The 22,585-nt window shown below is 37.3% G+C and overlaps 1 protein-coding gene across 7 annotated transcripts in view; it reads left to right on the top strand.

Annotated features, from left to right (window-relative positions):
* The window catches only part of LOC144224273 (exocyst complex component 2-like), a 126,488-nt gene that overhangs the window by 15,853 nt on the left and 88,050 nt on the right, over positions 1–22,585 (top strand). For 2 of the 7 annotated variants that reach the window (XM_077755183.1, XM_077755182.1), the window contains exon 1: positions 20,493–20,883. The exons of the other annotated variants lie outside the window; for them this stretch is intronic. In XM_077755183.1, the coding sequence (XP_077611309.1) occupies positions 20,868–20,883 (16 nt within the window). In that variant the 5' untranslated portion in view covers positions 20,493–20,867. Of the gene's footprint in view, positions 1–20,492; positions 20,884–22,585 lie in introns of those variants that run through there. 7 annotated transcript variants of the gene reach the window in all.

The following is a 22,585-nucleotide window of genomic DNA, read 5'->3' as shown; positions in this document are numbered from 1 at the left end:
GCTCTCGCCTTATGTGGTCCCTCAATCCTTTGTTGTCCAGGAGCTTTTCAATCATCCCTCAGTTATTCTTCAGGAGGAATTACTGTATATGTAGATGTAGATTCAGTGTGTCCATGAGAGAACATGAGTTCAGGATCTTCCTATACCACCATCTTGGAGACAAAGACAAATGTATAGCTTTACTTAAGTATGTGCTCAGTCTAGTCAAGAGAATTCCAATTTTATTTTAAAATCTCGGGGCGCCTGGGTGGCTTAGTCGGTTAAGCGTCCGACTTTCGCTTAGGTCACGATCTCACGGTTTGTGGGTTCGAGCCCCGCATCGGGCTCTGTGCTTACTGCCAGCTCAGAGCCTGGAGCCTGTTTCAGTCTGTGACTCCCTCTCTCTCTGACCCTCCTCTGCTCACGCTGTCTCTCTCTCTCCTAGAAATAAATAAAACATTAAAAAAAAAAAAGTTAAAATCTCTACGTTTCAGAATCTATCTTCCAAATATTTACATTGTCTGAACTCTGTAAGAGCCACTGCATAGCTGTGTTATTTTTTACCTTCTGTAACTTTCAGTGATTAAGAGCTGAGTCCAGTTTAGCATTTCTAGAGAATAATGGAGTGATAATTTGTGAGAAGGATAGAGATAAAGAAAATAGTATCTTTTATTTGATTTACAAAAAATGGAAAACTACAGATCCTGAAGCTTGATTTGTGCTTTTTGAGAAAATGGATCATCAAAATATTTGAAGGCCTGTGTAAAATAATAAGTTGGGTATGTTGTATGTGTACGAATTTACATACACACATACATATGTTACTATGTGTATACATAGCATTTATTGAGAATGTACTATGTATCAGGCAGAGGGCTTTACATGGATTATCTGATTTAGTCCTTATAACAGCACCTCAAGCAGCAGGTGATACTTTTATTCTTATTTTATAGATGAAGTCATTGGGCACAGAAGAGGTAAGCCTTAAGTCACCTAGGTAGGAAATGGTGGAGGTGGGGTTCAGAGTTCACATCCAGGTATCCCCTAACTAAAAGCACTATATTGTGATGTTAGACAAAGAGCTAATAACCTCCATTAATAATTTATTAAGAAAGACAGAAGAGTAAACATAAATCATGAAATTCACAAAAGAACTATAGTGGTCAATAAACATTAAAAAAATCTAAAAATCTTCAATATTCAATACAAATTAAAATAGCATTAAGTTTTCATTTTCATAAAGTGTGCTAGAATGGCAAATGTTGAAAAGGTTGGTAATGCTTTTTGGCAAAAATACTGAAAAACAAAACTATCCCATCATATTTTTAGGAATATAAATTGGTATACCTATACCAAACACATACACATTAAATACTATGTATTCCTTATAATGAAAGAGGCTGTATTGTTTGAATACTTTCGAGGAGCATTCATTTTTACTTTGAAAAGAATTTTACATTTTTAAAAAAGAAGAAAAAGTATCCATGGAGTCAGCATACTCAAAAAGAAGCATGTAACACGAACTTACTTTTTTTCATGGACACAAACTTGTTTTAATAGTCAAAGAAATGACATACAGGGCAAATCTAGAATTTTGGCAAGTCATTTGAAACTTTTTCCTGAGATGCTTTTGCAATCATCATTGCTGGAATAATTGTAGCCAGGATGTCTTAAGGTCAGCCTAGAAGGAAGCCTCTAGTTATTGCAAAAGGATTTTTAAGAAACCATGTTTAACAAGATGATTCTAAAATTTGTTTAGAAAAGGTGACGGACTTTATATAGCCAAAACAATCTTGAAGAACAGCAAAGTTGGTATACTCACACTGCTTGATATAAAGGGTTTTTTTTTTTTAATATTTATTTTTGAGACAGAGACAGACAGAGTATAAGCAGGGGAGGAGCAGAGAGAGAGGGAGACACAGAACCTGAAACAGGCTTCAGGGTCTGAGCTGTCAGCACAGAGCCTGATACAGGGCTCACACTCATGAACCAGGAGATCATGACCTAAGCAGAAGTGGGATGCTTACCCGACTGAGCCACCCAGGTGCCCTGATTTAAAGACTTCTTAAAGCTACTGGGATAAAGGTAGTGTTGAATTATAATAGGAAAGACAAATAGCTTCAGGAAATTGAAAAACAAAAATAGACTTACACATCATAGTCCATTGATTTTTAACGAAGGCACCTAAACATGTCCCTGAAGAAAGGTAGTCTTCTCAAGATATGCTGGAACAAGTGCATAAATATATGAACAGGCTTTTCACAAAGAAGATACATAAATGGCCAATAAAAAATGAAAGGTATGTACCATTATTTGTCATCAGGAGTAAATAAGTAAAAACCACAATGTGCCACTACTTCAGACCTACTAGAATAGATAATATTAAAGAGACTGATGATACTTCATGTAGGCAAGGATGTAGAACAACTGGAACTCTCAGACATTGCTGGTGAACCTTTAAGATGGTATAGCCACTTTGGAAACAGCTTCTTCTAAAGTTAAACATGAATCTATGCCATAACCTACTAATTCCACTTTTAGGCATTTTCCCAAGATAAATGAAAAATAAGTGCACAAGTGGACTTGCACAATGTGGTTACCACAGCTTTATTCATAATAGCCCAAAACTAGGCACAACTGAACCATACATGAAGAGGAGAATGTATGAAATTGTGATATATTCATACAATGCAACAATATCCATACAGTGGGGGTACTACTCATCCTTGTTATTGTTGTTACCTGTCACTGTGGATAGATCTCAAAAACATGTTTAAGCAAAATAAGCCAAATACAGAAGAGTATATAAAATGGGATCCCATTTAAGTGAAATTCAAGGACAGACTAATAATGTATGATGACAGAACCAGAATGGTGATTACCTATGGGAGGATGGTGGGGACTGATTGAGAGGTGCCTTGGAAATGTTATATGTTATGATTATGGTGGAGGATACACAGTTATGCACTTTTATCAAATCCCATCAAATTGTACTTTACTATCTATGCATTCACTATATGTAAATTTTACCTAAATTTTTTTTGCCAAAAAAAATTCAATGACTGGGAAAAAATTTAAACTCCTACAATAAAAATTTAATTACTGGAAAAGAATACACAAAATAAAAAGACATAATTAGAAATGTAAAAGAGAACTTAATGTTTAAGTTAAACAGAGGGGATAAATTTGCTTATAGATTTATTGATAGAAAAGTATACTCCGTGAAAAGAAAAAAATTCTTGTAATACTTATTCAGGTGTAAAAAAGTTACATGTGGGGCGCCTGGGTGGCTCAGTTGGTTAAGCAGCAAACTTTGGCTCAGGTCATGATCTCACGGTTCATGAGTTTGAGCCCCATGTTGGGCTCTGTGCTGACAGCTCAGAGCCTGGAGCATGCTTTGGATTCTGTGTGTCCCTCTCTCTGACCCTTCCCCACTCATGTTCTGTTTCTCTCTGTCTCAATAATAAATAAAACATTAAAAAAAAATTTTTATGGGGATGAACACTGGGTGTTATATGCAAACCAATTTGACAATAAACTATTTGTAAAAAAAATTTTTTTTTTAAAGTTACATGTGTAAATTGCATTAAGAACAATTATGGAGATGGCTTAATTTTACAATAGGACGAAAGAGACAATAGCTTACTAACAGCTAATGCATAAATTCTAAGGGTTTTAGATAATTTTCAATTCTGTTAAAGATGTTCTGTGATGTGGCTGCCTCTAAGTAGCCAGTGAAAAGGTAGCTAAAATTATAAAAGTGTAGTTTTTAGGATAGGAGGGGCAGATACCTGTGCCCTGGAGTCATCACATCTGGTCTTAAAACCAACTTTTTGAGAAATGATTGTTAGAACAGACTATATTAGGCCTATAGAAAATGTTAGGGACAGATCTAATAGTTCTCTTCAAATGGATTTAAAACCAAAAAAAAAAAATCAATTCTGTATAGCTGGGAAATTAGAATTACAATCAAATAGGTAACAGTTATAGTTAGAATTTTCTAAAAGTGGTTAGTGTTTTAAGAATAAACATATTTTCTGTAGCTGCCAATGTTTACATCAATGATGACTGTCCAACAACAGCTATGTATACTGTTTATCAGGGACTTTTGCTTGATCTGAGTGACCTTAAAGACTTGTAGACTGAGACCCGCTTCCTTTTATCTGGGATGATCAGCGTTGGTGTCATATGGTAGGTGTCTTGAGGAAGAAATAGGATTTGGGAAATTAAAAGTAGGTTGGTAGGAAATTCCAAATCTCTGAAAGTTTCTCAAACAGTAAGTAATGTGTTTTGAAGTGATTTTTTTTTAAAAAAGAGAGAGAGAGTGCACAAGAGGGATGGAGGGGGGGGCAGGGAATAAGCAGAGGGAGAAAGAGAGAGGGGAAGAGAAAATCTTAAGGAGACTCCACTCTCATTCCACAATCCTGGAATCATGACCTGAATCAGATGCTCAACTGGCTGAGCCACCCACACACCCCTTGAAGTGATGTTTTAAGGGAAATTATTAATATGGTGATAGCAAGATGGCATGGTTGTAGGTTGGGAGATGAAACAGGGAGGCTACTTTGGAAGTCGTGTCGTGAAATGAATGGACTGAGCTTGTGTGTGGTCAGAGGACAGATAAACTAGATTTAATTTTGAATGAACTATGGGTAGATAAGTTAGCATTATTCAATACAGTAGGTACATTTACAACTTGAGGAGAACTGTCAGACAAGCCTTTTTACATTTTCAGTCAGCACAGTATCTGGTTTTTGCTAGAAAAAAATAATTGATTTTAAAATTAAGTATGTAAAACTGTTTTCCAGAGTAGGAATTGAATCTCTTATACATGTTTAGAAATTAAAGGGAGAAATCAATTCTTATTCAGTTAACTTACTTCAGTGTATATCACTGCTCAAGTGTGTGTATTAGAGACATTGCTGGGATGTTAAACTAAGAAAGCAAATTATCACTTTAGAAATAGATTTCCCAGGCATTCTGTCGTGTGTGTAAGTTCCCAACAGGGCCTGCATTGATAATCAGTCGTTGCATAACTCTCCTGACTGTCTTTGAGGCAGGAGCAATACTAATGTTTCACTACAGAACCCAATAAGTCTAACAGTTCTCTCCCTGTACATCAGTGTCCTAATGAACACCTAAATAAATACTATAAGAATTTTCTTTTTTAACTGAGTATACCTTTCTATCAATTTATTAAATTTATTGAATTTATTAAAAATAAATAACCAAAGTTATCCCTTCTGTTTAACTTCAACTTCAGGTTCTCTTCTCTTAGCTTGCTTCATTTTCAGGGTTTTGTTAAAGCAATAAAATATACTTTTACTGCAGTATCATTTCTGACTAGCTCTGCATGCCCACCCCTGCATATATACTGCCACCAAACATTGCTTTCATATAATACTACTTTATTAAAGATACCAATTCAGTGGAAAATACAAGGATTTTTTTCCATTCTAAATACTACATTCTTCTAAAGGAATTTAGAATGCCGCATTTCAGTCATACAAGTTATCATTTGTTACCAATAAGATTTTGAAGGACCTCATTATACACACCAGCAGAAAACTATACATGTTGCTCTGTTCAAAGTTAGTGTAAGTTGGGCACCTGTCAGTTAAATGTCCAGTTTCAGCTCAGGTCATGATCCTGCTGCTCATAGGTTTGAGCCCCTCATTGGGCTCTGTGCTGACAGCTCAGAACCTGGAGCCTGCTTCAAATTCTGTGTCTCCTCCCCTCTCTCCCCCTTCCCTGCTCATTTTCCATCTCTCTCAAAAATAAATAAACATTAAAAAAATTAAAAAATATAAATTTACTGTAAGTTGGGTTTACAGATATGGAAATATATGTATTTGGAACACTGAGACTAGAATAAAAAAGTAAAATCAGTATTATTCTCTGTACTCAACCCCTGTTAAGTATTTCCCTCTTGTACAGATAGAAAATGCATTTTTTTCATTCATAAATTCAGCAAATATTATCCACCTTTCCAGGTTGTTCATGATAGCAGTTCCTGATTTCCAAGTTTAAAATTTAATTAGAGAAGCTGACAGTGTAAAAGAGATGAAATCATTGTGATTCTTATTTAAGTAAGTTAGAAGGCACTCGTATTCTCCTGTATCCTGTGTCCTGCTCTGAGAATTGAAAAATATATGGGGAACCAATGCAATAAACTTGTTTCCACCTAATGTTCTTCATACTCTGGAATATCCTTAAAATAAAAGCATTTGCTGGAGGATACTCCTGAAACTTTCCTAGTCTTAGTATCTGTATCTGTGGTGCATGCTTCTCTTTTTGTTTGTTATTGGTTGGTTGGCTGTATGTTTGTGAGGGCTGGTATTTTGGTGAAAATATCTTAACATTAGGTGGCAACAATAAAAAGTTACATGCCAAAATAGGTCTGTTACTCTCTTACGATTTTGTATCTATTTATTTTGAAAACTATATCTTCTTGGAACACTTGAGATTTTTCTCCCCTTTAAAATTAAAATCCAGTGAGCTATGTGGGAGGAAAATATGAAAACCAACTTTTGTGCTGCTCATTGACTACTCATCTGTTATTTTCTTTTAAATTAACATTATTTCTTTGCAGTTACCTAAGGAAAATTTATTTCCACCAACATGTAAAGGCTAGCCAAATTGGTTATTGTATGTTTTTTCCCAACATTTTTCTGGTAATACTATTTTTGTGATTTTTAACTAGATCTTTGTATTTCATTGATATAGTTGCATTTATCTCTGCATGAAGAACTCTGAGGTCGTGGCTGAGCTACTTGCCATTTATATCATTAAATCAGCACCACCCATTTAATTAAACACTCATCTCATCAGGTGCTTAACTGTCCATAGGGAAATTTTTCTCTGAAACTTTTGGAGTTTTTAAAAAAAATTTTTTTTAATTTCTGAGAGACAGAGAGAGAGAGAGACAGCGTGAGCAGGGGAGGGTCAGAGAGAGGGAGACACAGAATCCAAAGCAGGCTCCAGGCTCTGAGCTAGCAAGTTTACCATAATGCATATTTGTGCCTGGGACAGAATCTTCACAGGTTGTTGCAAAATTGCTTAATAGTCATATTCAGTATTAGAGACAAGAGAAAAGAAGTGACTCTCTCACCCCATTAGTATCTCAACCTAAACAAAGGAAAGAAAGAACAATACTATTTGAATCTCTGGGGATAGGGATTCTCTGCCCAAGTTTCGGGTTTTCAAAGACTAACACAAAAGAGTCAGCATGAGAAGCTGGTACTGAAGAAGATGGTTTAGATGGAAGAGCCATATCGGCTTCCTGGCCTCCCAACTTCCACCTTGAAACAGGCCACTAAAGGGAAAGGCTGATTGCTAAGCAGATACATCTGCCCAGGTCACGGCCTCACACTGGGCCAGAGGGAAGAGGAAAGAGAGCAAACCCCCTGGCTCAGGACTTCAATAGATTCACTTCACTCAGTCAAACGGTGGACTAACCTAACGATTGTGCTTCACCAACTGGGAAGTCCCATTTCTTTAGGAGAGTAGAGAGGGGGGCAAGAGGTCACGAGTGTGAGGGGAAAATCCCACTCATAAAAATCAGAAGAGTGGAAGACATCAGCCTCCTAATTAAAAAACAAACTTCCAGCAAGAGATACCTAGCTCTAGGTTTGCAGGCAAAAGATATAAGCTAACTTCAGCAAATAAAAAACTTGTTGTGTCCCATTAATATACTAAGAAGCAGAATTATTTCAGAATCTAAATATCCATTTTTATTACAAATAAAATAACTCAGCTCTCTGTTTAAGGATCAGTTATAAAGATGGTAACATCTAAATTGACTCTGAAGCGTTTTTCACTCTGCATCCAACTTCTGGTATCCTAAATGATGGAATCCAGGCATCAGTACCTTGTTCACTTCTGTTCCCTCTAATTTCTGCCTATGACTGCCTATTTGCCCATCCTTCCCTCCTCAGCCTATTGAGGGCTAATTGTACCTGCTCTCTGATCCCATTCCTGCCTCGCTTATAGAGGCCACATGCCTTCAACCCTCATCTTTGACATTGTTTCTCATCTTTGTGTTCATAGCTCCTAAATGGTGCCTGATTCATAGTAAGCTGTTGGTAACAGATTTATTCACTTGATTGATTAATGAGAACTACCTTAGCGTAAGTTAACTCAAGCCAGAGATGATAGGGAAAAATAAACATCAAGTAAAGTACGAGTTTACAGTTTAGTTTTTAAGAGTAATAGATACTTTGAACAGAATGGTAGATTTAATTATCTTTTTAAAATTCAGTAAATGTCAAAGAAGAGAACTTTGGTTGATTAAATATAAGTTACCAAAAATAACATATTAACAACTTATTTAGAAATGATCAGAATATTGTAAAGTACATTAAACTGAAGATCTTTTAAATATAATTTTACCCTTCTAAAATTATTCTGAAGATTCTTTGAGACTTGCAGAATTTTAAGGGCACCATTTTGAACATCATATTCTTTTTGCTATTTGTTGAACACTTTTAAAAATCTGTTCTCTGAATTTGGGACATTAGTGGTTCTTTTATGTTTCTCTTCTGACCCATCTTCCACAAGTTTCCTACTTTCTAGTCTTGGAGTGGTTTGACACTTTATTACTTCTGCTTTTGATCAAAACAAATGCTAAGTGAGTGAACTTATTCTTCAAAGAGAGAAGTCTAAGTCAGTAATCTTTTTCTTTTCTGAAAGACTTGTTTTACTAATTTCTTGGGCTAGTTTTCTTAATTTCATTTAAAAAGTTTTATGAAGTGTATTTTATTTTATTTTTTAATGTTTTATTTATTTCTAGGAGAGAGAGAGAGACAGCGTGAGCAGGGGAGGGTCAGAGGGAGAGGGAATGATAGACTCTGAAACAGGCTCCAGGCTCTGAGTTGGCAGTCAGCACAGAGCCCGACGCGGGGCTCGAACCCACGAACCCACGAACCGCGAGATCATGACCTCAGCGAAAGTTGGACGCTTAACCCACTAGGCCACCCAGGCGCCCCATTATGAAGTATATTTTAATAAACTTGTATTCAGTCTACTTATGAGAAAAGCAGTTTTACATTTTCTAGAGAAGATAATCCTAGTCAGTCTTTTTTTTTTTTCAATCACAGTTTCGATATTTTACCATACCTTTTTCCTAGACATTTTCTCCTTCTTAATAAGCAGTTTAATATATTAGAGTCAGGGCTTTAAAACCATTTGTACAGTGCTTTGAACATTTGGTTATAATTTATTTGTCTGCCAACCATTTTTCAATGTGAAATTTATTAACTTTGAGATGATCTGTGGCCTGCATATTTTCTTCATTACATGCCTTATCTGGTAAAGCATTTATTGTATTATGTATTAAATTGATAGCTGTAAACTATGCTGTTTGGCATCAGGGTAAACTAAAGTACTTTTATACACATAAACAGTCTAAGTAATTTTTTTTAACTTTTCCTTTTGGGCATTTTGGGCATATATTAAAATAGAATAGTAAAACAATTCTTGATTGACATGTTGGCCAGCTTCAACAATTATGAGCTCATGGCCAAACTTGTTTTTATCTGTACCTCTCAATTCCCCACTACCTTGGGATATATTATTTTGAAGTGAATCCCAGACATTAGATCATTTCGTCCATACACAGATCAGATATGGACTGATTTTTTAAAAAATAACCACAATACCATCATCAGATCTGGAAAAAGTTAACAAAAATTTCTCAGTTTTATCAAATATCTAGCCAATGTTCAGAATTCTCCGAAAAGCTTTTTACGTAATTTGTTCAAATCAGGATTCAGCTAAGATCTTATACATTGCATTTGGTTGATAGGTCTCATAATTTTTGCTTTTTCCCCCCTCTAGGGTCCCCTCTTTAATTTATGTGTTGAATAAATCAGGTTTTTTGTTCTGTATGTATTCTCACTTTCTGCATTTTTCACATTGCTTCCTCATGGTATCATGTACCATGCTCCTCTGTTCCTTGTGCTTCCTATAAATCTGTGATCAATAAAATAGCTTTATCAGTTTCAGCCTTGGTTTTGTTTTGTTTGCTGCCACCAGGAGGTACATAAGGTTTGGTTGTCTCTTTTTGTGATGTTAAGATTGAAAATTGAATTCAAGTGTTACCAGCTCAATACAGTCTTTAAAAGTTTATCATAAACTTTTCATCTTATGGTTTTAACATCATTGGGAATTGTTGCCATGACCAGTTTTTTCCTTAAGGATTGCAAATTCATGCGATTGTTAGCTGAAACACTGAATAGAAAATTTTCGTCAACTATTTGGTTACTCTCAAGGGAAATTCCTATGGGAAAGGCAGGATAAATGTTTGATTCTTTCTCTTTTTTAAAATCATTTTTAGATTGAGTTGGTTCCTTTACATTTTAAAAAAGTAATCAATAGGATTAAAAATATTTTGGTTTTGTTGGTTTGAACATATTTAATGAGTTTCAACTTCTTTTAGTAGTTATTTTTTAATAATCAATTTGTGTCCTGTTTGTCTGAGGAGTCTCTTCAGATGGGCTCCTGGCCCCTGAAAGTACAGCTTCAAGGTATACCCCCTTACTCCTTAGTATATTGAAGTGTTGCATGCTTACGGTGTGCTTTCTTGTCCCAGATGTGGAAGCAGCCATTGGAAGAGAATGAAATAATATAAATATTGAAATAATATACAATTTGAAGCAACTTCTTTTCTTTTACTTCATTTTTACTTTTCCTGTACTTTGTTCCTGTCCTTATGTGCCCCTGGCTTTTTGTGGAGTCTCTGTCTCATTAACTCTCATCCAAAAAGTTCATTCTGTATTTGGATAAGCAGTGTTAGCAGTAATCACATTTCCTGGTGGCTTCTTATGTTCCAACAATACCATTGCTTTTGTTCAGGTCAGCACCAAGTAAGCCCATTCCTTAACATCACAATTCTTACCAGTCAGGTCGTGAAAGGTATGTCCCCTGTAAAGAGGTGTCTCCTAGTCAGGAAGATATTAGAACTATATATGTAAAATTAGGGGTTTTGTTTTCCTTACTTTACCTAATTTTGTTTGTTGAATTATATACCTAAGAGTCATTCTAAAAGACACATATACACTTCACAGCTGTGTGCACCATGTAAAAACCAAGATAACAGAGACTTGCCTGTATCTACCATTTTGGCATTCTTTTCTCCACCCCAGCCATTTTATTATTTCCTTGTGACCTTGGCTATACTAATTTAAAAGTACTTGTCTTTAAATAGTTCTGTGTGAAAATTTTTAAAAGGCATTAAACGGCCTGCCTTTGTTTTGATCTCTGACTTAGGGCATGCCCTGAAAGCCTGTAGAAGTCTGTGGTGCCTGCCAGACACGATGAGCAGGTGGCTGTGTCCACTCTTCCATTTGGCTAGTTACAGGTCCAGCAATGTAACTGCATAGCTCCATGTTTGGTAACATTGACAGTTTACAATGACTGTTGACATTTGTATCATCATTTTCATAAATTTAGCCTAGGTATTCTAACTACTATCAAGGACTTACCTTATTTCCACTTTGTTGGTATTCAGAAATTGTTATTGGCCTGATACAACAAACTGATTAATTTTAATATCTCTATACTCTGCATTATATGTGAATTTTAATGAAACACTTTAGAATTGTCTTAGTATTTGGATGGGTGGAGCGCTTTGGACTAATAGAATGAGTAGACAATTCCAAATTATTACTTTAACCTGGACAACTATGACAAATGCTATGCTTCCCCAGTTATTTATAACATTCATCACAATAGAAAGCTGAGGTTCAGATGATTTCCAAATGTTATATTTGGACTTCTTAACAAAGTTAAAGTTACCATCAAAAGTTTTTTATTTCTGGGGTGCCTGGATGGCTCAGTTGGTTAAGTATCCGACTTCAGCTTAGGTCATGATCTCAAGGTTCTCAAGTTTGAGCCCTGCATCCAGCTCTGTGCTGACAGCTCAGATCCTGGAACCTGCATCGGGTTCTGTGTCTCCCTCTCTCCCCTCCACCGCTCATGCTGTCTCTCTCTCTCTCTCTCTCTCTCAAAAATAAATAAACATTAAAAAAAAAAAGAATGAATTCTTCCTTGCAAAAATCTAAAAAAAATGTATTTATTTCTTAGCCACTAGTTAACAGAATCTAAGGCATTAAAATAACTGTCTTGAAACTAAGGACAGACAAGTTGTCCAAAAAAAAATCCTGAAAGCTACTTTATACTCACTGCAGATACCTAAACACTGTGTGTGTGTGCACGCGTGTGTGTGTGTGTGTGTGTGTGTGTGTTAGTATACATGGTCTCTCTTTTTATTGAAAATTATTATTTAATTAAAATTATTATTGCTAGTTGTTATCTCTGCTAAAAGACTATAATGTGCCCTCTATACCAATACATCTATAGTCTTTTTTTAAAATAGTTTATTGTCAAGTTGGTTTCTGTGTAACACCCAGTGCTCATCCCCACAAGTGCCCTCCTCCATGCCCATCTCCCCCCCCCCCCCTCCCCCCAACATCTATCAGTCCTCAGTTTGTTCTCAGCATTCAAGAGTCTCTCATGGTTTGCCTCCCTCCCTCTCCCCCACTATTTTTCCCCCTTCTTCCCCATGGTCCTCCCGTTAAGTTCCTCCTAATCCTCCTATACGTGCAACACACCTATAATCTAATTAGCCATGCTTTGTCACCAAAACTACTTGTGCCTAGATAGGTCCAAATAGCTCTCTGGAATTGCCTTATATCCAATGGATGGATGTTTTGATGATTTTAAAGAGAACAAGAGAGATTACCAAAAAAAAGAAAAAAGAAAAAAAAAGCCAGGGATAGATAGGAGGTCAGAAGACTCATTGTGGAAAGGATAGAAAGATGTTAAGAGAAGAATTTTTTTTCTGTTTTCCTATTCACTTCCAATGCTCACATTCCTTTAACCTGCCTTCCTAGGTTTTTGGGATTGTTTGGGTTTTTTTAAATTTTTTTGTTTCTCCTTCTGTTTCTTTACTTGGGGTGATGTGGGAGTAAGTTAGGGTTCCTATTTGCTAACTTCTAGGAAGAACTGAAAAATATATATTTCAAGTGTTCTCTTCTTTATACTGTAACAATTTTATTAATTTGTTTCTGGCATGATATTATCTAAAAAACAATATGTTTATAGTTTCATCGAAATCAAAAACATTCATATGCCTTTACTGTGGCTAGGGAAAAGTTTTGAAAACTGTTACTTTATAACTAAACCTTTGTTGCTTTAAAGTTTTTTAATTGCACAAATCTGGTCATTGGCTCCTGTTAACTTTCCCTTCACAATCCTTCAAAGATACCTCTTGCCCTCATTTGGCTTTGCCAGCCCTTACTCAGCTGCTCCTTCATCCTTCTGTACCCTTCTCTGGGCTTCTGCTCTGAGAGAGCACTCCAACCCCTCTCACAGCTTCCCACCTGACCCTGCCTGAGGTCCTTGTGTGCACCCAGGTGTGAGCTTCCAGAAAACCCCTGGAAAGGGTGCGGCTTCATCACCACCAAGTCTGAAGCCACTGAGAAAGTGCCAGAGGCAGATTGTGTACTCAAAAAAGGTGCACAGTGAATGGAAAAGACACATGAATTTACTCATTCTACTAAAAGATGCACACCTATAGAATTTTGTTTTTTTAATATAATTGTCAAAATGGTTTCCATACAACACTCAGTGCTCATCCCAGATACCCTCATCAATGCCCATGACCCACTTTCCCCTCTCCCCCATCAGCCATCAACCCTCAGTTTGTTCTCTGTATTTCAGACTCTCCTATGGTTTGCCTCCTCCCTCTCTGTAACTATTTTTCTCCCTTTTGCTCCCCCATGGTCTCCTATTAAGTGTCTCAAGATCCACATGTGAGTGAGAATATATGGTATCTGTCTTTCTCTGGCTGACTTATTTCAGCCAGTTACATCCACATTGCAACAAATGGCCAGATTTCATTCTGTATTATTGCCATGTAGTATTCCATTGTATATATAAACCACATCTTCTTTACCCAGTCGTCATTGATGGACATTTAGGCTCTTTCCATGATTTGGCGATTGTTGAAAGCGCTGCTATGAACACTGGGGTACATGTGCCCCTATGCATCAGCATTCCTGTGTCCCTTGGGTAAATTCCTAGCAGTGCTATTGCTGGATCATAGGGGAGTTCTATTGTTAATTTTTTGAGGAACCTCCACACTTTTCCAGAGTGGCTGCACCAGTTAGCACTCCCACCAACTATAACAGGGTTCCCATTTCTCCACATCCTCACTAGCATGTATAGTCTCCTGATTTGTTCATTTTAGCCACTCTGACCAGCATGAGGTGGTTTTGATTTATAGTTCCCTGATGATGCGTGATGTTGAGCATCATTTCATGTGTCTGTTGGCCATCTGGATATCTTCTTTGGAGAAATGTCTGTTTATGTCTTCTGGCCATTTCTTTACTGGATTGTTTTCGGGTGTGGAGTTTGGTGAGTTCCTTATAGATTTTGGATACTAGCTCTTTATCTGATATGTTATTTGCAACTATCTTTTCCCATTCCATCAGTTGTCTTTTAGTTTTGTTGACTGTTTCTTTTGAAGTGCAGAAGCTTTTTATCTGAGTAACGTCCCAATAGTTCATTTTTGCATTTGATTCCCTTGCCTTTGGAGATGTATTGAATAAGAAATTGATGCAGCTGAAGTCAGAGAGGTTGTTGCCTGCTTTCTCCTCTAGGGTTTTAATGGTCTCCTGCCTCACATTTAGGTCTTTCACCCATCTTGAGTTTATTTTTGTGTATGGTGTAAGAAAGTGGTCTAGTTTCATTCTGCATGTTCCTGTACAGTTCTCCCAGCACCATTAGTTAAAGAGATTGTAAGCGTCCAACTTTGGCTCAGGTCATGATCTCACAGTTTGTGGGTTTGAGCCCCGCATCAGGCTCTGTGATGACAGCTAGCTCAGAGCCTGGTGCCTTCCTTAAGATTCTGTATCTCCCTCTCTCTCTGACCCTCCCCTGCTCATGCTCTCTCTCCCCCAAAAGTAAATAAAACATTTAAAAAATTTAAGAGACTGTCTTTTTTCCATCGGATACCCTTTCCTTTGTCAAAGATTAATTGGCCATACATTTGTGGGTTCAATTCTGGGTTCTCTGTTCTATTCCATTGGTCTGTGTGTCTGCTTTTGTGCCAATATCATACTGTCTTGATGATTATAGCCTTGTAGTAGAGGCTAAAGTCTGGGATTGTGATGCCTCCCACTTGGTTTTTCAGTATTTTGCTATCAGGGTGTTTTGTGGTTCCATACAAATTTTAGGATTGTTTGTTCTAGCTTTGAGAATACTGTTGCAATTTTGATTGGGATTGCATTGAATGTGTAGATTGTTTGGGGTAGTATTGACATTTTAACAATATTTGTTCTTCCAATCCATGAGCATGGAATGATTTTCCATTTCTTTGTGTCTTCTTCAATTTCCTTCATAAGCTTTCTATAGTTTTTATCATACAGATCTTTTATATCTTTGGTTAGGTTTCTTCCTAGGTATTTTATGGTTCTTGGTGCAATTGTGAATGGGATCAGTTTCTTGATTTCTCTTTCATTTGCTTCATTATTTGTGTATAAAAATGCGATGGATTTCTATACATTGATTTTGTACCCTGCAAGTTTGCTGAATTCATGTATTAGTTCTAGCAGACTTTTGGTGGAGTTTGTTGGGTGTGCCACATAGAGTATCATGTCGTCTGTAACAAGTGAAAGTTTGACTTCATCTGTGCCAATTCTGATGCTTTTAATTCCTTTGGGTTGTCTGATTGCTGATGGTAGGACTTCCACCACTTGTTAAACAACTCTTTTTTTTCCGGGGTCTCTGTCTGGTTTGAGAATCAAAGTGATGCTGGCTTCATAGAGTGAGTCTGGATGTTTTCCTTTCATTTATTTATGTTTTTTAGAACAACTTGAGAAGGATAGGTATTAACTCTGTTTTAAATGTCTGGTAGAATCCCCCTGGGAAGCCATCTGAGACAGGACTCTTATTTGTTGGGATATTTTTAATAACTGATTCAATTTCTTCACTTCACTTATTTGTTGGGATATTTTTAATAACTGATTCAAATTTCTTCACAAGTTATGGGTCTGTTCAAATTTTCTACTTCTTCCCATTTGAGCTTTGGTAGTGCGTGTTTAAAAATTTGTCCATTTCTTCCAAGTTGTCCAGTTTGTTGGCCTATAATTTTTCATTGTATTCCCTAATAATTGCTTGTATTTCTGAGGGATGGGTTATAATAATTCCATTTTAATATGTGATTTTATCTATTTGGGTCCTCTCTTTTATTTTTGAGAAGTCAGGCTAGAGGTGTGTCAATTTTGTTTATTTTCTCAAATGACCCACTAGTTTCATTGATCTGTGATACTGTTTTCTTTTTATTTTATATTGCTTATTTCTGCCCTGATCTTTATTATTTCTCTTCTTCTGCTGGGTTTGGGGTGCCTTTGCTGTTCTGCTTCTAGTTCCTTTAGGTGTGATTTTGTATTTAGGATGTATTTAGGTGTGATTTTGTATTTGGGATTTTTCTTGTTTCTTGAGATAGGCCTGGATAGCAATGTATTTTCCTCTTAGAACTTCTTTTCCTTTATCCCACAGGGTTTGGATTGTTGTATTTTCATTTTTCATTTGTTTCCATATATTTTTTACTTCTTTAATTGCCTGGTTGACCCATTTGTTCTTTAGTAGGGTATTCTTTAACCTGTATGCTTTTGGAGGTTTTTCAGACTTTTTCTTGTGGTTGATTTCAAGTCTCATAGCATTGTGATCTGAAAGCGTGCATGGTATGATCTCAGTTATTTTATGTTTATTAAAAGCTGCCTTGTGACCCAGTTGATCGATCTTGGAGAATGCACCATGTGCACACAAGAGAAAGTGTATTCCACTGTTTTGGAATGTAGAGTTCTAAATATATCTGGTCCATTGTATTGTTCAGGGCCATTGTTTCTTTAGTGATTCTCTGTCTAGTTGATCTGTCCATTGCTGTGAATATTAAAGTCCCCTGCAATTAGCACATTCTTACCAATAAAATTGCTTATGTTTGTGATTGTTTTATATATTTGGGTGCTCCCAATTTCGACGTGTAGACATTTAGAATTATTAGCTCTTCTGAAGGATAGACCCGTAATTATTGTAGAATGCCCTTCTTCATCTCTTGTTACTGCCTTAACTTTGAAGTCCAGTTTGTCCGATGTAAGTATGGCTACTCCAGCTTTCTTTTGACTTCCAGTAGCATGATAGATATTTCTCCATCCCCTCACTTTCAATATGAAGGTGTCCTTAGGTCCAAAAGAGTCTCTTATAGACAGCAAATAGATGGGTCTTTTTTTTTTATCCATTCTGATGCCCTGTGTCTTTTGATTGGAGCATTTAGTCCATTTACATTGTGTTATACTTGAAAAATATGGATTTAGAGTCATTGTGTTATCTGTAGGTTTCATGCATGTTGTGATGTCTCTGGTTCTTTGTGTTCCTTGCAACCTTTCATTCACAGAGTCTCCGTTTAGGATCTCTTGTAGAGTTGGTATAGTGGTAATGAATTCCTTCAGTTTTTGTTTGGGAAAACCTTTATCTCTCCTTCTTATCTGAATGACAGGCTTGCTGGATAAAGGATTCTTGGCTGCATATTTTTTCTGTTCATCACATTGAAAATTTCCTGCCATTCCTTTCTGGCCTGCCAAGTTTCAGTAGATAGGTCTGCTACAACCCTTAAGTTTCTACCTTTGTATGTTAAGGCCTGTTTATCCCTAGCCGCTTTCAGAATTCTCTCTTTATCCTTATATTTTGCCAGTTTCGCTATGATTCTGCATGAATCATATGCATTTCACTGATTCTTCATGAATCTGCACTATGAATCATGCAGACGATTGATTCAGGTTACATCTAGGGGCAGTTTTCTGTGCCTCTTAGATTTCAATGTCTGTTTCCTTCCCTAGGTTGGAAAAGTTCTCAGCTATGATTTGTCCAAGTTCCCTTTCAGCCCCTTTCTCTCTCTCTTCTGGAATTCCTATGATATGAATATTGTTCCATTTGATCACATCACTCAGTTCTCAGATTCTCCTTTTGTGCTCCTGGATCATTTTATCTTTCTTTTTCTCGGCTTCTTCTTTTTCCGTAATTTTATCTTCTAATTCACCTATTCTCCCCTCTGCCTCTTCAATCCATGCTGTGGCTGCCTCCATTTTATTTTGCACCTCATTCATAGCATTTTTTAATTCATTATGACTATTTTTAAGATCCTTGATCTCTGCAGCAGTGGAGTCTCTGCTGTATTCTATGCTTTTTCAAGCCCAGCAATTAATTTTATAAGTATTATTCTAAACTCTTGTTCAGTTATGTTGCTTATATCTATTTTGATCAGTTCTTTTTTTTTTTATAATATTTTTAATTATTTCTGAGAGAGAGAGAGATACAGCATGAGGAGGGGAGGGTCAGAGAGAAGGAGACACAGAATCCAAAACAGACTCTAGGCTCTGAACTGGCTCTCAGCACAGAGCCCGACGTAGGGCTCGAACCCACGAACCGTGAGATCATGACCTGAACCAGAGTTGGATGCTTAACTGACTGAGCCACCCCGGCGCCCCCTGTTTTGATCAATTCTTTAGCTGTCACTTCTTCCTATAATTTCTTTTGAGGAGAATTCTTCCATTTTGTCATTGTGGCTAGTTTTCTGTTCCTTGTAAGTTTTCAAAGCTTGTTATGTGCTCTGCACTTGTGAACACTACTGTATTAAAGGGGACTCATACACTGTCCAGGGACTGGCTATTCAGGAGGTGTTCTTTGCAGAGTGTTACTTGCTCTCTGTCCTTGTGATTGGTTATTTTATTTCCCTACTTGTGATTTGTTGGACCTTCCACCAGGTTTGCTTTGATTTGTCCCTTGATGTAGCCATGGAATGGAAAACAAAGAGACAAAAGGAAACATAAACACACAAACAAATAAAACAAACAAGCAAGCACACAAACAAACAAAAACAGTCTAAAAGCAAAAAAAAAAAACCCCAGAGACACCAGCTACAAGTAAAGAACAGGGTGGAGGTGGTGCTGATGGAAGAGTATAGACAAAGAAAGAAATGACAGGGGTGGGGGAAAATTAAAAATGAATATTGACCAGGCAGAGAGACTAAAATGCTTATTCTAAAGAGAGAGAAAGGAGAATAAGGAAGCAGGTGAGGGAAAAGAAATGAAGATAAAGTTACCCAGAGAAATTATATGGCATTATTATTCCAGAGAGAAAGAAAGGAAAAGAAAGAAGGTGTAGACCATGCATCAAGAGAATGGATTAAATAGTCTGTTTAAATAAACCAATAGCCAGAGTAACCAACCTTGAGGAGGGAAGAGATAAGAAGGAGAAAAGGGAGAATATATCCAAATAACAAGAATTGTCCTAGAATTAATCCAGGCAGTGCTGTAATGCTGGTCTGGAGGAGGGGGCCATCTGGTTCTACAGCATCTATCCAGTTCCAGTAGATAGGCAGCTCCCGGTGTGGAGAGACATGGTTTGGTATAGGCAGGTCCCACTTCCACTGTGGGCCCTGCTAACCAATCCCTGATGCCCCGCCTTGGTGGTTTTGGGGAGAAAAATGGCAACCCCTCAGTCCCTTCTTCATGGGCCAGGTGTCCCAAATCACTCCTTTGGATCCGTCCTCACTGCTATGGGCACAGATGAGGTGGTTTTTCTCTGCTCCGCTGACTCTTGTGTCCTGTGCTTAGCTGGGATTTAAATTCCTGCTCTGTGGGGCACCTGGGTGGCTTGGTCAGCTAGGTATTCGACTTTGGCTCAGGTCATGATCTTGCGGTCCGCGGGTTCAGGCCCCGCATCGGGTTTTGTGCCAAAAGCTCAGAGATTGGAGCCTGCTTCAGATTCTCTCTCTCTCTCTCTCTCTCTGCCCCTCCCCCGCTCATGCTCTGTCTCTCTCTGTCTCAAAAATAAATAAACCAAAAAAAAAATTTTTTTTTAAAGAAAAAATTTTTAAAAAATAAATAAACTCCTGCTCTGTATGCGTGCTCCCCCTGCTGTGCCGGAGCACTTCAGGGGAGGGGACCAGTTTCTTCTGCTGCAGACTACACCTCTGACTTACGACAACCCAGGGCTGGCTCTCTCCTCCCCAGGTGTGGGAACAGGGTCCGAGTCCAAAGAAAGTCCTGCAGTTAGAGATGGGATCCCTCTCCATCCCAGTCTGAGGTTTTCCTCTTGTCCAGACACAGTCCTACGCTTCCCCAGCCACTCTTTCTCTTCCCTTTGTCTCTTCTCTCCGTGCCTCCGCGGCCCTGCCCATTTTATCTCTCCCATTTCTCAATCACCCATCAATGGGCCATCCGGTTTCCCTGTTTTCTCCTTTGTAGACTCCCTCTCTTTTCCTCCCAGACTCTTGGGGTTCAAAGTCCTTTGACTTCAGCCCTTCTTTGTTTCAGAGACGCAGGAAGTATGGATCCCCTACCTCTCTGCCATGTTGGCCCTTCACACCTATAGAATTTTGTGAGAACACTAAACTGTAGAACAGTTCTTTGTGTTTCATCATCTCTAGTATGTCATCAGTCAGGGTCAGAAATGCCATATCAGTCTTTATGTCTCCCCCAGGACGGGAGAGAACCTGATAGATAAATAGCAGGTTAATAATTATTCATTGGGTTAATTATGTCCAACTTCCTTAACCATCTTCTCTTAATAAGCAGCAAAAGCCCACCCCAATTACTTTAGTATAGCTTAAGAATAAGCCATTTTAATAACTGTTGGACATTACCATGGAAAACTTTTGAGGATGTGTGTTTAAAACAACAACATCTTGAACATTTCCTGGGAGTCCCCATTAGAGGAGAAGCTGACAGGCCTGAAAGGAGCTCAGACACCTGGCACATTCTCCCCTTCAGAATAGAGGAAATCAAGGCTCAGGTGAAGAGTTATTGAACGCCCTGGAGCACCACATGGTTGACAAAACTGGTACTTTTTCTGTCTCAATTTATCATTGATCAGCAAGCTAACTTGGTAAATTCTGTATTGTATCAGTAGTCCAACAGTGGTATTGTTTGAATCCAAATCTCAGTTTGGGACTAAGTTTTAAGTGATTGGAGCAATCAACATTAACAAAGCAGTTTTTTTTAATAGGAGCAAGTTAAAAATGATAACAAAATCTTTATATTGTATAAGATATTTACTTGAGATATGGATTTTCTTGTATCAATTTACTGATGTTTCATTCAGATAATAAAAATGTTTGAGTGACAACCAAAGTAAATTCATAAGTATGGTATATTTGAAAACCTATTTTTCATTTTTTGAAATCGATTTCATTTCTGGTTGCAAATGGAGTGACAGCCTATGATTACAGTAATAAGAACTTTAAGAATTAGATGTAGAATGCATATCACTTATAGTAAGTTTTTGTATTGAAGAAAGTTAATAGGTTTTATGGAAACACAAAAAGCTACCTTCCGGAAGTTTAAATATGGTATATATGAAAAAGATTAATATTCTTGCCCTCTACAGTTGGGTTATATATTGAGAAGAAAATTCGGTATATTTTCTGAGACTTTTCTTTTTTGATTTTGTGCTTGGCTTATTTTTTTATTTTCTGTTAAAGAAAATTGATTAACAAATCCCCCCCCCCACCTTTTTTAACTGGAACAAGTACTAGTTTTGGACATGTATGCCAATATCCAGCAAGGCCATTGCATATATTAATGTTGACAGTGAAGTGCTTTTGGTGGAGCACACAGTCTTTCACCATTGGAAAACTGGCAGTGCCTACTAAAGACAAATTTGCATTTTTGCCATGACCCAATTTGATTCCAGTATATTACCTAAGAGAAATGAGTGTTATGCCTAACAAAAGACAACAACATGAATAGCAGTTCTATTTAAAATAGCTAAACATTGGAAAGCATTCAGATGTTACTCAGCAGTTAGAATGGGCACATAAATTGTGGTGCAGCCATACAGTACGTTTTGTATAGCAATGACAATGACCAAGCTCTTCTATATGCAACATTAACAGTTCTCACAGATATAATAGTGAGAGGAAGAGCCCACATCCAAAAGAGTACATACTGTCAGCTTCTGTAGGAATTACTTATTTCATTTATGTGAAAGCCAACACAGTGATCAATAGAGATGGAGGTCTGAATAATGATTACCTTTATAGATGGGTGTTTATTGTCTGGGAAAGACTACAAAAGAGCCTGCTGGGAAGCTGGATATAAATATTTTATGTCTTGATCTGGATGGTGGTTATAGGTGTATATACAAATAAAAATTCATCAGGTTATACACTTAAGATTTACATGCTTTACTATAAGTTATACTTAATTTTCCCCTTCATTTTGTTTTTATTATAGCATGATTAATTAATTTATAGCAAGCAGGAAATAAACGGGGTCTTGTTTTGATCGAAACATTGATGTTTTAAAGGTTGACACAATATTTGTTAAAAGAACATATTAAAAAATACCTTTTTATGGGGCGCCTGGGTGGCTTAGTCGGTTGAGCGTCCGACTTTCGCTTAGGTCATGATCTCGCGGTTCGTGGGTTCGAGCCCCGCATCGGGCTCTGTTCTGACTGCCAGCTCAGAGCCTGGAGCCTGTTTCAGTCTGTGACTCCCTCTCTCTCTGACCCTCCCCTGCTCACGCTGTCTCTCTCTCTCTCC

This window comes from Crocuta crocuta, unplaced genomic scaffold, assembly GCF_008692635.1.
Source record: "Crocuta crocuta isolate KB4526 unplaced genomic scaffold, BGI_CrCroc_1.0 scaffold515, whole genome shotgun sequence".
Classification (NCBI taxonomy): domain Eukaryota; kingdom Metazoa; phylum Chordata; class Mammalia; order Carnivora; family Hyaenidae; genus Crocuta; species Crocuta crocuta.
Note: the sequence above shows the minus strand (reverse complement) of the source record. Positions and strands in the feature narration are given on the sequence as shown.